The 18373-nt window shown below is 38.5% G+C and overlaps 1 protein-coding gene across 5 annotated transcripts in view; it reads left to right on the top strand.

Annotated features, from left to right (window-relative positions):
• ADGRG6 (adhesion G protein-coupled receptor G6) overlaps positions 1 to 18373 on the top strand; it is a 233546-nt gene that overhangs the window by 101209 nt on the left and 113964 nt on the right. For 3 of the 5 annotated variants that reach the window (XM_073557709.1, XM_073557708.1, XM_073557710.1), the window contains exons 4-5: positions 479 to 1099; positions 13793 to 13861. In XM_073557709.1, coding sequence (XP_073413810.1) covers positions 479 to 1099; positions 13793 to 13861 — 690 coding nt within the window. Of the gene's footprint in view, positions 1 to 478; positions 1100 to 13792; positions 13862 to 15734; positions 15921 to 18373 lie in introns of all 5 variants that reach the window. The other 2 variants (XM_073557706.1, XM_073557707.1) reach the window with 1 other exon arrangement.

Here is an 18373-nt window from a genome sequence, read left to right as displayed (position 1 = left end):
TTTGCAGAATCACTTTTCTTCTGCATCGGTCACTGCTGGGGAAATGTTGTATTCCATAGTCCTCTTTACAGCAGCTCATCACTTTTATTAACAGATGGTTATTCTGAGCAAAGGACTATGATGTCCATATGGACTAATAGGACATATGAGCTATAAGTGATCTAATAGAATAACGCCATTAAAGAAATAACAATACCTTCGCTATAAGTATGTAAATTAAAAGAATATTCTATAGGGAACACATAAGATGTCTTTTAATTAGTATTGGATCCAGATGGATAAACACGTAGGTGGACTGGCTTTTTATTGACAACTCATATCAACGCCATGCTGGCGTGTTTTTCATGTGAAAAATATTAACATTACAAGTATATATTCATATTGCTTTATCACCACTTAATAGATTATTCCTGAAATGTATGATGTTCATTTGCTTCATGACTTTGGGATTAATTCCTATTTTCTTTTTTTTTTATAGTCGCTGTATCGTTGCAAAACCAAAAAGTCACTATTCCACAAAACCAAAGTTCAGGTCTTGTCTCTTTGTCGTCCAAAGTATCTGTTCCTCCTCTAAAACAATTAACTATTTGCTTTGAGGCTACCAAAACCAACAACAGCATAGAGAACTGGAAAGCTTTTTCTTACCAAACCTCAAACAAAGACAGTCTAAGCTTTGGAAAAGAAGCTTATGGACACGTGTTGACTGTCTTGGATGTTCCATGCATTCTTGATCCTGCCCTGCTTTTAGATGGCAGTAAAGACTTCTTTACAGAATCATTTCAACAGCTGTGTGTTATCTGGAATAGTAGTTCAGATTATGTATTTGTGAGCACAAAAAATAGCTACCAAGCAGTTTCCTGTCCAGACACCAAAGACCTTTCCATTCCAGGTAATGGGAATTTAACACTGGGCTCCTACGGTTCTGGAATTGAGCCACTGCAAGGGGATATTTACAACTTTCGTCTCTGGGACTTTGCAATGGATTCACATACTCTTGCGAACCTCAGCTGTGAAGTAAAGGGAAATGTTATAAATTGGGAAAATGACTTATGGAACATCCCATCATGGGCAAGGAAAGCAGAAAGCAACCTTAGTTGTGGTAAGTATGGTTTTACAAATGTTCTTCTGTAATTTTTCTCCCTCTGGTATCATTTAGACTATTGTTCATCTGTAAGAACATATAACTCATGTGTTTCTTATTTACAACATATGTTGGAATGTTAAAATTGCAATGAGAGACAAGGAAGCTATTAATGTGTAGGATTATTCTAGTTTCTTCACCAGTTCCTCTGTTCCATTAAAGTGGAGCGACGCCATGCTGTTATATGGGTGCTTGTTAGATTCAGTGGGTATTCTCCTGCATTGTTTAATGTGTTACTGTATTTCCTAAATTGTACAGAACAAACTTACATTCTAAACAAACATATAGTTTATCATTTATATTTCTTCAGTCCAGTTCATGGTCCAAGCAGGGGTATACAAATAGGGGCAACAGAAGTTGTGGTCACAGCCAGGCCTAACCATTTCAGGGGGTTTACTGGCTCCTCTGCTACTGAAGAAAGTACCAATATTATAAAAGGCACAAATAATATAAAACATTCCTGCCTTTTTACATAACACCTGTAGCATGCTGCCCTCAACTCCAACAATTTAAAACTACTTATGGAGCACATACTAATTTTCATCCCAATTCCTCCATCACTATACGTGCTGAACTTTCCTTTCCCTTACTTCCCAGCATGTATTACCCACGGTTTGTTTAGTAGTTTGAAAGACCCAAACTAAAAGTCAGCATGTCTGTTATGACTGTATGCAGTTAGACAGACACTAAAGAAGAAGCAGATAGACAATGACCCTTTCTGTAATCTGTATTGGTACCTTCGCAGCTTGACAGATTACACTTGACAACAGGCAGTAAACACCAGGTTAGACATGAGGGAGAAGTAATGGCTGGCACTTCACATGGATAAGAGTACATAATTTAGCAGATTGCCTACTTAGCCCATTATATAATGAGATCAAGTGGTTTGAAACTACTATTTAAATGTTGACTCTGGGTCTAGAAGTTGTAACACATCAATTGATTTTTCCATTGTGGCCTTATATACTCCATAGAAAACATCTTTCTAACCATACAAACTCCAAAAAGTGAATAAAAAAGAATGAATCTGATAGAAATACATACTACATAGAGATTCAAAGAACAGACCTGTTGGCAGCGGATTATTCAGGATACTCTCCAAGCGTGTGACAACCAAGCTTCTTTATTCAGGAACAGTCAGGAACAATATGCATATTAGATCAGGAATAAATCATGTGTGTGTCTCTATCTGTGCAGCATCTACAGCAGGCTGCTTCTCTCATACACAGACACAGGAAAAACAGGAAATACAGTCACATGCTCTCCCTGTGTGAGCCTGTGGGAGTTTGTTTTTTGTTCTAACTTTATGAACATCCTACAAAGCTAGCAACTAAATACTCATAGACAGGAATGGAGTTGTTGCACCAAACATATTCCAACACCCCCACTCAACAACTACTTATCCTGTTAGTCTCATTGAAGTTCTGAAGTCCACAAACTTTGCTCTTGATAATGGCTTCGTCATACCATCAACTATCATCTTGTCAGACTTGCAATAAACAAACTTGAGTACGCCACGTTCCACTAAGTCACGTAAGTGGTGATGTTTTACATCAATATGCTTAGTCCTTGCACCAATCTTCTCACTGCTGTCAAGTTTACTGCATCATTGGTTGTCCTCATAGATAACTGTTGGTTGAGCTAATGGCTTGCCAAAATCTTCCAAAAGTTGTTTCAACCAAATTGACTTGCATAAGCAGCAGACATATATTCTGCTTCTGTAGAGGATAATGTGCTTGACACTTGTTTTCTGCTGGACCAAGAAATTGAATTTTCTCCTAACTTGATCAAGTAACCACTTATTGATTTCCGATCACTTGAATCGCCATACCAATCTGCATCCACTTAACCTCTGAGAGTGAGATCTCCTGATGCAGGTAGCTTAAGATTTAGCCTTTAAATTTCTTTAAGATATTGACAAATTCTCTTAATTGCATTCCAGTTTCTTTGGCATGGCTTGCTTACATGTCGGAAGAGAATTCTGAATGTGGCTGTGATATCTGGACGAGTTGTGATTGCTAAGTACAGAAGCGCCCCCACTGGTTATCTGTAACTTTAATTGCTGGGTACCAGATCTTCTTCTCCTTCCAACTTTAAGTAGGATGGATCCATTGGTGCTGATGCACCTTTGGCTTCTGACATTCCAAACTGGTTTAGTATTGTGGAAATTTTAGAACTTTGGTTGAGAAGAAAACTCCCATCTTCTTCTCTCTTGATTTGGATTCCCAAATAATATGTCACATTTTCAAGGTCCTTAGTCTCAAAGTGCTGGTGGAGAATTTCACCTAGCTTTGCAATTTCCTTTTCATCTTGATGACACATGATTACATTGTCTACATATAGGAGAACATACATCCACTCCTTCGCTGCATTTTTGGTATACAAACATGGATCAGCTTGAGATCTTTTAAGTCCTTCATCTATCAAAACTTTGTTCATTTTTGAGTTCCAAGCTCTTGCCGACTGCTTAAGCTCATAGACAGATTTTTGCATTTTACAATCAAGGTGCTCTTCACCCTTTTTAACTTAACCCCTTACTGCCAATAGACGGAATAGTATGTCCAATGGCAGTACCCCTGTTTTGATGAGGGCTACGGCAGTGAGCCCACATCAAAGCCGGGACATGTCAGCTGTTTTCAACAGCTGACATGTCCCGGAATAGGCGCAGGTGAAATCGCGATCCAACCATACCTATTAACTAGTTAAATCCTGCTGTCAAACTCTGACAGAGGGATTTAACCAGCACTTCCGGCCGCCGGGCCGGAAATATGCGCATCGATGACACCCGTCATGTGATCAGGTGTCAGCGATGCGTTTCCATCACAACCAGAGGTGTCCTAGAGACCTCTATGGTTGTTGATAGGCATTGCTATGAGCGCCACCCAGTGGTTGGCGTTTATAGCATTGCTGTAATTCTGCTACATATAGGCGATCTGCTCATCGCCTATATGTAGCAAAGCCGAACGAGTAATGGAATGCTTCTAGCCTCCCATGGAGGCTATTGAAGCATGCCAAAATTAAAAAAAAGTATTAAAAAATCTGAAAAAAATACAAAAGTTTAAACCACCCCCCTTTCACCCCATTCAAAATAAAACAATAAAAAAATCACACATACACATATTAGGTATTGCGGCATTCAGAATTGCCTGATCTATCAATAAAAAAAAGGATTAACCCGATCGCTAAATGGCGTAGTGGGAAAAAAAATCAAGACGCCAGAATTACGTTTTTTTGGCCGCTGCAAAAGATCATATATGCACATAAATGGTGTCCTTAAAAATGTTAGCTCAGTGTGCAAAAAATAAGCCCTCATCCAACCCCTGATCAAGAAAAATGGAGACGCTAAGGGTATTGGAAAATTGTGCAATTTTTTTTTTTTAGCAAATTTTGGAAATTTTTTTCACCACTTAGATAAAAAAGAACCTAGACATATTTGGTGTCTATAAACTTGTAATGGCCTGGAGAATCATAATGGCAGGTCAGTTTTAACATTTAGTGAACCTAGCAAAAAAGCCAAACAAAAATCAAGTGCTGGATTGCACTTTTTTTGCAATTTCACCGCACTTGAATTTTTTCTCCTGTGTTTGAGTACACGACATGCTTAAACCAATGATGTAGTTCAAAAGTACAACTCGTCCCACAAAAAATAAGCCCTCACATGGCCATATTGATGAAAAAATAAAAAAGTTATGGCTCTGGGAAGAAGGGGAGCAAAAAACGAAAACTCAAAACCGAAAAAACTCCGGTCATTATATCCCCCGGGTTTCCTCATGTGTAGGTAAGTGTGCCAACTCGGGGGTGGTCCTTTTTTTTGCCGCAAACAGACTGGAGACAGAAACTGATGCACGTTCAACAGGTCCTCTTTATTGGCTGTCCTTCTGAAGACCACAGCAGCACGACAGCTTCCGTACACACAGGCCCGGGTACCTTTCACATTTTTCCTTTTCCTAATTGATAGTCCCTCGCAGTTCTTTCGCTGTGGCTACCGTAGGCCTACCACCACAGCGCTTCGCTTGTCCAAGTTCGTCCATCTGGTACCCCCGGGCATCCTCTGTCCTTTGGCTCTCCTGTCAGGGCCACCCCCCTGACTGTTTCTCCTTCCAGTCCCTCCCGGAGTCCTCCTCTCTGTCTCTTCCTCCTTCAGTCTCCGCCTCTGCTGAACTCCTCCTGGACTGGCTTCCTTTTGGAACTCTCTCTGCCTTTTTATTCCCTTCTCTGGGAGCCCCTGTAACTCCTCCCACCATGACTATGCGGTTTCCTAGCCTTAAGCTGCTGTTAAGCCTTTTCTCACTACTCTTTTCCTCCATTTTGTGGCCAAACCTTAGTAATGCACTATCTCCTTTTCCTGCTGTTCTTTGTCTCCCCCTAGTTGTCAAAGCCCAGTACTTCACCATCTTTCACTGTCTCTAGCTGTCTCCCCCACATACATATACACCAGTTCACGTCAAGTACTTTTACTGCACATTTTGCATTCACCTTCCTGCTGCATACAGGTCCATAGGTCAGTCCACTTCCCTACACATGTACAACTCTTCCTCAGTGTCACCATGTAGGAAGGATGTTTTGATGTCAAAATGTCTCACTGTCATCTGTTGAACTGCAGCTACGGACATTAAAGTTCTGAATGTGGTTTGCTTCGCAACTGGAGAAAATGTAGCATCATAATCTTCACCATACTTTTGCAAGTACCTTTTTGCGAGCAATCTTGTCTTAAACCGGTGAACTTTACCTTGTGAGTCATATTTGTTTTTGAAGATCCACTTACATCTGATAGCTCTTTTTCCTTGTGGTAGCTCAGTAAGCTCCCATGTCTGGAGTTAGTGAAGGGACCCATCTCTTCATTAGCGACATTTATCCACTTCTGATTCTCGTGAACAGGCAGAGTTTTTGCATCTCTTGCCATGACTGTGGCTCTGGTTCAGGAAGTGTTCTAACCATATAAGAAAGGTGTCTGGGATACCTTTGTTTGGTCTTTCTGATCTCCTGACTGGAGGTTAACTTGGTTCTTCTGTGTCTTCCTTGGTGGTTTCAAAGCTTATCCACACTTCAGTGTTTTCCTTTTTGGCATCTAGGTTTGGTGATTGAGATTCTTGTTCTTGCTTCTTAGGTTGCATAACTGGTGTAACTTTATGGAATTTGAGCGATACAGAGTTTTCATCATTCACTACATCTCTGCTGATTGTTACTGGGTTGGTCTCTGTGTGCAGGATTCTGCATCCCTTTTGAGTTTTGCTATAGCCCACCAGGAATCCTTGCTTTGCGTGTGATTCCCACTTGAAACGTTTTTTTTTTGGGACATGCATAAGGTTAGGCTTCTCGCAGTTCCATAGCTCATATGGAGTTTTATTTGTGTCTTTACCTGCACTCTGTTTTGAAGATAGCAAACTGTCATGATGGCTTCTCCCCAATACGTTGTAGGCAGATTCACATCAAACAACATACTTCTTCCACTTTCACAGAGAGCACGGTTCTTTCTCTCTGCAATGCCATTTTGTTCTGGGTTGTATGGAATAGTAGTCTGGAACACAACTCCATTCTTTTTCAAAATGGTTTGCACCTTACCACTTGTATATTTGGTTCCATTATCTGCACGCAGGGCTTTTGGCATTCTTCCAAATTTGTTAAACACTCCAGCAAGATATTCTTCAAGTTTCTGTGGAACTTCATCCTTACTGTGAAGCAGATAAATGACTGTATATCTGGAGTAGTCCTCAATAAATGTGAGAAAATATCTCTTCTTGCTATGAGTTTGAACGCTCATTGAACCACATACATCTGTATGATGCTTATTTTAGGAAAGGATTTTCTGGACATTTTCCCTTTAAGACAGCTAGTGCACTTCATCATTTGACTACACTGGTTGATTTCAATACCATTTGCAAGTTGAGCTAGCTTCCTTACTGCTTCTGGGTCTCTGTGCCCAAGATGTCTGTGTCATACATGGATACAGTTCTTATGTAGATCTTGTCTATCAATGTATACTCTTACTTTACATTTTAGCTGATAAAGTTCATCTTGGATTTTTACTTCTGGAAGAGTGTGACCCTTCTTTGAGATGATGCATCTGTTATCTTTAAAAGTAACTACATTCCCCTTTTGTGTGAGCTTCTTTACTAACAGAAGATTGCTTTCAAGGCTGGGAACATAGAGAAGATCCTTTACTGGGATCTTTCTGCTTTGTGCTGAGGAAACTGGACAGTGGAGATAGCAATCTCCTACTCCTTCTGAAGTCATATAGTGACCATTAGCTAAGATAACCTTTTCTGACTTGCTTTCATTAAACTTAGTGAAGAATCCTTGTTATTTGTCATATGGCTGCTTGCACCAGAATCTATACACCATATATGCTTTGTAGATGGGCCTGTTCTGGCATTAAATGCAGCTTCAACACATGCAGAATCTTCCTTTACAGCTGCTTTAACCCTTTGATCTGCTTTTTAAGTTGACTCATTCTTGCTTTCCAAATTTTGCAGTCTGCTTTAAGGTGGCCGGGATTTTTAAAGACAAAACATTCAAGAGTTTCTCTTAGATTGCTCTTATATTTAGGGAAATCCTGTGTCTTTAATGCTGTTTCTGCTCTGGATTCATTACTGCTGCTTAAATTCTGCATTTTTCTCTTGAATTCCTCCACAAGTTTAACTTTAACATACTCTAATGTCAGCTCTTCATCTGTCTGTGCATCTAGTGCAGTCACGAGTCTGTCATAACTTTATAGAAGACCACTTAATAGTAGTGCATCAAGATGAAAATCTATAATTTCTTCTCCAATACCCCTGAGATGCTCCACAATCTCTAGGGTGTTTCTTATATAGTCCTGCATATTCTGTCCATCACTTAGCTTAGACTGATACAGCTTTCTCATGAGATAAAGCTTATTGCTGAGATTTGATTTTTCATGCACTTTCTGTAACTCATCCCACTTCTCCTTTGCAGTTGCACGCTTGCATATATGCACAGTCTGATTATAATCTACCCTGAGGGAGATATGATTTGTGCTTTCTGATCCTTCTCTAGGCAATCATCTGGTAATGGATAAGGCATCTGTTCCTGAGTATATTTCCACATATCTTCTCTTATGAGCAGCATCTTCACCTTGAATTTCCAGGACTGGTAGTTCTGGTTAGTAAGGCTTGGCACTGAAAACTTGACAGGATTGCTGCTAGTGGACATTCTCTGTTGCTCTGTGATGTTTTTGCCTTGGACTTCTGTTGCTGTGTTACTCCGGGGTTCGGTGTCACTCTGGGCCCATAACCTGTTGACAGTGGATTATTCAGGATACTCTCCAAGCGTGTGACAACAGAGCTTCTTTATTCAGGAACAAACAGGAACAATATATGATAAGCTTAACAGATCAGAAATAAATCATTTATGTGTCTCTATCTGTGCAGCATCTACAGCAGGCTGCTTCTCTCATACACAGACACAGGAAACACAGAAACAGGAAATACAGTCACATGCTCTCCCTGTGTGAGCCTCTGGGAGTTTTTTTTTTGTTCTAACTTTATGAACAGCATACAAATCTAGCAACTAAACACTGATAGGAATGGAGATGTTGCACCAAACATTACAACAAGACCCATATCTCTTCAGAGAACACTGTGCAAATACCATTAGAGTGAGCAACATCTAAAACTGAAATAAATGGTCTGAAAACGAATAGACCTGTTAATTCAGTCTATTCACAGTCACTTCCATTAAACTGTGCCTTGCGAAGCATACATTTACTGGGAACAAAGCCAGGTTGTGCATTACCATAGGTTGCCATACATAATGTTTATATTGCAAAGTGTAGTGATTGTAGATGTATTTTGCTTGTCTTATGCTACGTTATTGTGTTTTGAAAAAGCTAAAGAACATTTTTTCACATTTCTGACTTCACACCTGTTAATGTTTCTAAGTATGTGACTCTTTTAGAATTTTGGGAATTATTTTCTAATTTAATTCATTATTCCCAAGGCCGAGCATCTGATTTCTAGAAAGGTATGTTTGCATGCCCTAATAGGGCTTATAAACATCACATGAGGATCTCCAACTCAGGAGCCAGAATGACCATCATTGAATGATACATTTCTCCTGAAGCTGCCATTACAAGAAAAATGCTTGTCAGACTGATTCTTCCTAGCAAGCAAGCAACTGTTTGAAGGGGTTAGTGGAAGCCATAAAAGTGATTGTCTGTAGAGAGATAATTCCATTAAAATTAATTTTACTTTAATTTGAATCCAGCATGCTAATATAGTTCTATAGTAGATATCTAGGGGGCTTTGATTTGGCATGGATGCACATAGAGTTATGGAATTCTTAATCAAATTACATCATGCTGTAATGCATGTTGTATCACATAGCATTTAGAAAGAATACAGTGCCTCATGGTGGCACCACTAACCAAAGGCACATGTTTTGACTACAGAGCACATCTCTTAAGAAGGGATAAAATCTGCTGGCACTTGTTGATGTAAGTGGCCATATCAGACAAGTACACTCCTGAATCTGACTTGAAGTAGAACACTTGAAGGGAATTTGTCACCTCAGTTTTGGCCTATGAGATGTGGCCACTGCCATCAGTGGCTTATCTACAGCATTCTGTAATGCTGTAGATAAGCCCCCGATGTAACCTGAAAGAGAAGAAAAATGAGTTAGATTATACTCACCTGAGGGTCCGGTCCGGTCCGATGGGTGTCGTGGTCCGGTCTGACGCCTCCCATCTTCTAGCGATGACGTCCTCCTTCTTACTTCTGCCACAGCTCCTACGCAGGCATACTATATCTGCCCTGTTGAGTGCAGAGTAAAGTACTGCAGTGCGCAGGTGCCAGAAAAGGTCAGAGAGGTCCGGCGCCTGCGCATTGCAGTACTTTATCCAGGATACCAAAGTAGCTATTCGGGAAGCGCTATAGCTATTCAGATAAGTTCTTATCCAAAGCTATTCGGTCATCCCTACTAGATAGTCTTGGATGTTTTTATTTGTCAGAAAAGGTCTGTGTGCTGTCACTCTACTCAATATACTAGACATAGATTATTGTCACATGCAGTATAGAACCGATACATGCCAGAAATTTCAGCCGCTTCTCTCATCTTGCATCCGCCTTTTGGCAACCTCTTGGATCAATTTTGTTCTTGTCTTTTTATAAATTTGTTTAGGTAATGTCACATTTTTTAATTAACGTTTTGCCAAATTTAAGCATCTTTCTGATAACCATCTTCCCCGGGTTCAATGGTATATCTAATGGCTTGGAATATTTTGCACACTTCAACTTATGTGTTTTGTTTACTAGTGGTCAGTTTTAAACCTTCCATGCCTTAGCCACTTCTCTGAGCACTGAACACCTTCTGGGCACTCCAGGAAGGTTACAGTTCTAGAATATGACAGCACTGGAGTATAATGGGTTCTTGGTTGCTTCACATATGTTTATTCTCAAATTTTGGCAGTTAATATATCGTACATCTTTTTTTTCCTCAACATAATTTTTGCAACACTGTTTGCATAAAAGCTTTTGATGGTTCTGGGATCACGCCCCAATATCTTAACAATTTTCACCACTCTGTAAGACTTGTAATAAATTTTGATCTTTCAGAGTTAGTTAAGTCTCTTTTTTTGACTAATTTTTCATGAGGAAAAGAAACTGCTTAATAATTCTGCACACATTGATAAAGGATATTGATATAAGGTCACACCCTTCCTCCTTAGACAAATATGCATCACCTGATGTGCTTCATCCAATAAGCTTTCAAGTTTATACAGCTTGGAATTGGAAAAGCTGCATAGAAATGATGATATGGTAAAAACACTCACTTGCCTAAAAATTGTGCACTCACTTTATATGAAACCAGAACACAGCAGCTCTGTACAATGTGTTTTGGCAGTTCTGCGAAGCTGCAGCTCAGCTCCAGTTCACCTCACTGTGCACAGTTTTAAGAGTTATGATGTTCTGGCTCCGTACGGTACACATGTCAACATCTGGCTTCTGAGGGACTTGGTAACATCTCGTTAGTGGTTATGTTGGGTGTCTCACCCCCTGCCAATCTGTACTGATGAACTGTCCTAAGGATAGGCCATTAATACCAATGCTAGACAGCCACAGCAAGAAGCTGCCAGACGATTAGGTAGGAAGGGACTACTGTGGCAATATGAAGTAAGTGGGGTCTGGGAGGGTGGATACAACATGGTCTGCTAGCCTACAATATGCATCTACATTTTAATAAAAATGATATTTTATTAAAAAAAATGATTAGATGCCCTACATTACCTCTGAATATACTGCATTAAATGTACTTTGCCAAGCACTGCTCATGTAGAGTTGAGAGAGAGAGTTCATTCCTACACCGAGGCTCACCATGGTATTTACTTGTGCCCTGTGTGTCAGTCTGAGCCTGGCTGTGTATGTGATTGGTGGAACAATTTGGGCATTACACTAATAAGGTTCACATAAGCCCTTGCACCGTCCTGCAGGTTGCTGCAAAACATGTATATCTCAAATAATGAGAATGTAGATAAAGATGAAACATCTCGCAATAACATGGATGCAGCATTGAATGTAGCCTAACTGTAGCCAGTTACAGTAGGTTTTCTAATATCTGAGTATGTTAAATTTTTCTAAAGCTTTTTGAATGTTGCCCATTTGCTGTCAGTTTTAATAGTTTTTTTGGGTGCAGGGAATGTATTCTGTCAGCAAACACTGTAGGGTAAAGTAGAAGCTAATAGGTACTTTCTGTGATTTTTTTCTTTTGTGTAACTCACATGACTGAGCCTGTGAATATACCATTTTTAGCTTTCCATAAAAGGAACCCATAATCAGTTTTCATGACCCTGTATCCTATAATAGTTTTATAGGGGCTAAAAAGACATTTCATAACATTTATTTGTATATAAAAAAAACAAATTTTACAACTTCTGTGCAGCTTGCAAATTGTTATCCAAATGTTCCGTGATGTTAGTAGCAATCCAGAAATGAATGAAGACAGCCCCTATTAATATGTCCTATTAGGTAATACAGTATGGACATTCTAGAAGGGAGTCTCCCTTTTGGGACCAACCTCTTTGAACCAGAATGGGAAGACTCTTGTTATTGTTTATGCCCATGCTGGCAGATTTTAGCCTACGCTGTATTGCAAGATTGGCCATTAATAGCCATTTTGCTACTTTCCTTTAAAGGGAATCTATCACTTGAAAAAATGCTTTTAACCTGCAAATATGGGGTTAATCTGCAGGTTTATAGTATTCTGACTGAACCAGCTCAGTGCCGGTACTTAGAACCCCGATGCTGGGAGGAAATTAATTTTATTTATCCTAGCATCAATTGGCATTCAGTTATGGGGGTGGCAGCGGTGCAGGTTCAATCACCGCTCAGTGTATCGAGAGCGGCACCTGTAACCGTGCCCCCTGCACTGACTGACAGCTCGATCAGCATTAGGACTGGCTGTCAGTGCCGAGAGTGTGGCTACAGCTGCTTCTTTCTATACACAGCAGAGTGACTGAACCCCTGCCAGTGCCACCCCTGTGACTGAATGCCAAATGCTGTAAGTTTAAAAGTTAATTTAATTATGGCAGCGGGGTTCACAGTGCAGGCGCCGGGCAAGTTCACTATGCTATTAACCTGTAAATTAACCCCATATCTGTAGGTAAATAGCGTTTTTTCAAATGACAGGTTCCTTTTAAGTTCAATTAATATTAATAGAATTAGAACATTTAGGTACAATATGCAGGTGCTTCTCACAAAATTAGAATATCTTCAAAAAGTTAATTTATTTCAGTTCTTCAATACAAAAAGTGAAACTCATATATTATATAGAGTCATTACAGAGTGATCTATTTCATGTTTATTTCTGTTAATGTTGATGATTATGGCTTACAGCCAATGAAAACCCAAAATTCATTATCTCAGTAAATTAGAATAATTAACAAAAAACACCTGCAAATACTTCCTAAGCATTTAAAAAGGTCCCTTAGTCTGTTTCAGTAGGCTCCACAATCATGGGGAAGACTGCTGACTTGACACATGTCCAGAAGGCAGTCATTGACACACTCCACTCCTTGACTTTTTGAAGATATTCTAATTTTGTGAGAAGCACCTGTAGATGATGATCTGGCTATCATGTGTTTCAGTATTAAAAAGAAAGTATTCTACAGAACAAAATTACTGTTTTTAACCAGAAATGCTGTTCCTTCCTGTAAAAAAAAACCTAATCCAATGATTATTACATGACTGGTCACATTTACCATACTTGGTATCTCCATAAAGGTACTGACTATTACAATGCAGCTAACATGTTATTTGTTCTAGGTGGTGAATAGAGTAAAAAAAATAACTGCTATGTATATGTACAGTGAAAGCATCATGATACATGAACTGAAAGATAAAAAGGCTGTCACGTAGTATTGAGACAAGAGATGAAAAAATATTGTCTCTGCTATTTCAAAATGTAATGGGTTATAAATCAGACCAAACCTGTCACTAAAAGGTGAACAGAGAATGGTTTGAGTTTCTATACATATATTCATATCTATATTGTATACAGCTGTATATATGAATAAATGTATGTGTATATACATTAGCCCTGCTAAATGCAATCATTAAGCACATGGCTTCTCATATCATTATTACATTATTATATACAGAAGCAATTCTAATAAATAATTTCTTATTTTTGGACTTTTAGGTACATTTTTACCAACAACTGCTTCAACAGAACCAACTACATGTGAAAAGCTGGCAGGTGTCTGTCAAGGTACAAGAATACAATGATTGTCAAGTGTTAAAGCATCAATTTGCTTGGTGTTTTCAATGACTTAGAATATTAGAATCTCCCTATCATATCTATTATACTTTCTCATAATATTTGCTTTTTGGGGGTTTTGCTCCTATTTTGTGTCCACCAAATTAATCTTTCCATTTGCGCTGTGTTTAAAGTTTTTTATGGGCTCTCGTTTTTTCTCTTTTTTTTTTTTCAGTTCCTCACTGTGGGCATGGTTTAAGGTTTCCAAATGTTTTTGCCTGATTCATCATTTGTGACTTTTCAAAAAAATTTGTACCAAATGTGTCTCAACTGCCTGAAGCTATTTTATATAGGTCAGAAATTTTTGAGCATTTTGTACGACGTTTTGAAAAAGATATGACTTTTTACTCTAAAAGTCGCAAAAATAGTTAAAGACAGAAAATTTTTTTTTGATTTGGCGCAAAATTAATGAACAGCGTTCAACATTTTGATGGATTTGGCACAATAGACATCAGCAAAAATGACAAGATAACAAAAAAGAAAAGTGTCAAAATAAATGCAAATGATGAATCAGGCCCATTGCCCCACACTGGGGCTCACAAAATAAATTCTCTATCCCTTCTGGGAGGAAACCCACACAAACACAAGGAGAGCATAAAACTCTGTGCAAATCTTATCTTTGGTGGAATAATAACCCAGGGATCTTACCTACTAGGCCACCAATATATCTCTCTGTCTGGCTATCTAAACATTCTTAATATTTGTTACATTTTAGAATGTTATTTTGACTTTTAATTTGAATTTTTGGTATTATAAAACTATGGATGTACATGTACAATCACCGGTGTTAACCATGAGAAGTGACTGGAGTAACACAAACTACAGGTAAATGTAAGAAACTGTGGAGTGGTTTGTGTCTGACATTTTTTTTAAAGTAAGCTCTTGAGACCAGCGTCAGTCTTTACACTTCCAGCCAGGGCTTTAAAATAGTTAAGCAAAAAATGTTGATTTTCCAGATTGTAAAACTCCAAAGTAGAAGTAAAGTAGAAGTTAAAATATGCTTTGATCGGTACAAGGAATATACTAGAATATTGCAGAAATGTAGGACAATGGGTTTCTGACCTTTCATGCAGCTTTGCTGTAGGACCTTTTCCATCCTCGCCCATTATTTAGTGTCACTGGGGTTTTACTTTATTATTACAGCTGCGATAGTGCACATAGACCACTGCTGCCTGCTAATATTTGTTAGAGTGGAATGTTTCCTTCTTCAGAGAATTGTAATTGTTGTAGACGGGGTACAGAGAGACCTGTATTTTGACAGCAAGACAAACAAAACATTTTTCGCTTACTCTGTGGAACAGGGAAAGACAACCTTAGATGCCTAGACTATTACCGAATTGCATTATTCGTGAGACCTTTGTGTCATGGCAAAGCCCAATTCTGCATGTATTATACATCGACAGTACAATTTTATGTAGGCAGGATATTCTTTTTAGCCATGGTGTAATTTTATGATAATACTGTAACATGATTTATCCTATGTTGGCAAGTAATTATATCTTTTTTGACTTGGAGAATCATCTATAACAAAATAGTCACCACTGATTTCATGTACAAAGTCTCAGACAATTGAAGACTTGTTTTTGGAATTACAGTAAAATTTTAATTTAATTTATAGAATTTATAGTAGCACAATATCTATTTATTTTTCAATGAAAAATGATTCATATGTTTTAAATATTTCATAGTGTTTTACATCATTTTAGTGTCCAATCTTTGTTAAACTTAAAGTTTTCAGAGCTTTTGTGAATATCTGTATTTCTTATCTCTGTAAGGATGCTTCCATTTAATTCATCCTAGTTTACTTCTTTCTTGTGTTAATTAGCATCTACAGTAGTGTCCACTATAATGACATCAGCTATAACTTCATCACCAGCTGTAGTAACTTCATCTCCATCACCTGCCGTAACCTCACCATCTCCTGTAGCTTCTTCACCTGATACAACTACCACCTCACCAACCACTGTCACCACTAATACTCCTGGTTTTAATGCTTCCAGTACCATGTATGGTAAGACCACATCTTCCATATTATGTGAGTTTTTTCACTTGTAAAAGTGACAAAAACACTAGATACTTTCTATATCTATACTCTAAAATATTCAGATGGTTTACTAAAAAAACAAAAGACAAAAAAATGTTTGATTTATATCCTAGTTAGTGGGACAATAGTGTGAAAACGTGTTGCGTTAGGACTGAACACAAAAGAGACATAGACACCCATTATTTCCACCATTTCTGATAGGCAAAACCAGAGGACTTACCCCTGCATTTGATGAAGTATGACCTGAATGTTGTGGAATCTGGCAAAAATGGCCTGATAGGCTACATCAGATGCCATCTTAAAGGGAATCTGTCAGCACATTTTTGCTACCTCATCTGAGAGCAGCATAATGTAGGTAAAGAGTGTATCACTTAGTTTACTGGGTGCAGCAGTTCTTACACAATCAGAATTAACCATAGAAATCCTTCACAGAAAGTAAACAGCATGCATGTTGACAAGTGACACATCCCTGAATTCTATGTTTCTGTTTCTATCTTCTGCTGTCTTCAGATCACAGAAGAAAAACCTGCTGACAGATTCCCTTTAATAGTTCTATGCATTGTTAAACATGGCCTTGGCTTTTTAACCCTTATAATGAATCAGTCACTACAGATAAGCTGTATTCTTTATGCTCCAGATTAATGATTGAAGACCACTATACCAAATATATTACATCGCAACATAACTAGGTTGCTTGAGATAGCTGTCTGTCTGTGCAATAACAAAGTCCTGCCAGCAGGTATTAAAAGCAGGGTTGTTAACCGAAGCTGAAGAAAAAGCTCATACTAGATTAAACAAACACTTCATAGAATTCCAGAAAACATATATATCCATTTTTAAATAACTAATCAATATTATGTGCGCAGAGGGTGGATTTTAGGGGCTTTAGATATTCAATGATATAAGGAATCCATTGGGGCAAAGAACAGTTCTGCATGAGGAGTCTAAACTCTATTTTTGCCCTGTAGTTGAAAAAAAGACACAGGACCATCAAGTTTAACCTTTGATACATCTCTGATTGCTAGGATAATTATAACCATTAATAATATTTGTTATCAGATAATTATTAGTGATGAGCGAGTATACTTGTTACTTGAGACTTCCCAACCATGCTCGGGTGATCTCCGAGTATTTGGAAGTGCTCGAAGATTTAGTTTCTGTTGCCGTAGTTGCATGATTTGCAGCTGCTAGACAGCCTAAATACATGTGGGGATTTCCTAACAAACAGGCAATCCCCACATGTATTCAGTCTGTCTAGCAGCCGCAAATCATGCAGCTACGGTGACAGAAACTAAATCTCCGAGCACATCCAAATTCTGTCGGGAAATGCATAGGAAATCTCGAGTAACGCGTATACTTGCTCATCACTAATAATTATCAAGACCTTTTTTAAAGCCCCTATACATTTTTGAGTAAAATTGGCGCAGCAGGATCATTCGACAGTTTAATGTATATGGGGGTCTCCTGACTTCAGCTGATTGTTTTGTACTAAGGAAGATGAGCCACTGCTGGAGGGGTCTGGCAATGGCTCTCTCATAGAGAATACAAGAGCACTTAGCCAAGCTGAGAATTCCTGCGTGTGGGGATGTCATGATAGATAGCTGTTTGGTCAAAAGCTATCTAGTGTTATGCCTTTGCTGGTCACACCTTCATCATCAACCATCTTTTGTAATGCTAAATCATATACAATCATAGATAAAAAGTGGGAACAACAAATGTATTCAAACTTAACACAAATAACCATCTGTATATTTTGTGTATCCATCATCATTTGCTTGTTATGCATTATACAGTAAATGCATACATTCATTACTGCTTTGTTTGCTGTTAACATTTTAAGCATGCTGTTTTTTCCATAATAACATTATCTTTGCTATTTCAGAAACTTTAATATTATAGGATTAGTCCCAAAATGTCATGTAATTCCCTATCCATAACGTATCTTAAAACCTACTGACCACTTGTGGTCTAACGGCTGGGATTCTCGATTATCCTGACATTTAGATTATTGAACCTTGAGAATTGGGTTCCATAGCTTACTGTAGATTTGTGGGAAGCTGAAGAGGAGTGCATGCTCAGTCTCAAATCCATGCATTGTACTGGATGGAGGTGGAGCATATACACTGTCGCTTCTTTCAAGATGGAGTTGCAGAGCACCCAATTTTGAGTTCACACCACCTGTGATTAGCAAGATATCCACTATCTTGTGATTAAGCAATAACTTGTAATTTGGGAATAACCCTTTAATAAGCTATCGCGAGGATAGGTCATCAATATCAGATTTTGGGGGTCCAATCAGATAATTCTTGTTGGCAGTGCACACCAGATGTGCCATTACTCCATAAATTGTGCAATGGCTGTAAATGGTATTGAAAGCGTTCTCCCATTCACAAGATAATCCTGGAAGATATGTTTGAAAT

This window comes from Dendrobates tinctorius, unplaced genomic scaffold (genome assembly GCF_039654945.1).
Source record: "Dendrobates tinctorius isolate UK_male_01 unplaced genomic scaffold, ASM3965494v1 ptg000250l, whole genome shotgun sequence".
Taxonomy (NCBI): domain Eukaryota; kingdom Metazoa; phylum Chordata; class Amphibia; order Anura; family Dendrobatidae; genus Dendrobates; species Dendrobates tinctorius.
Note: the sequence above shows the minus strand (reverse complement) of the source record. Positions and strands in the feature narration are given on the sequence as shown.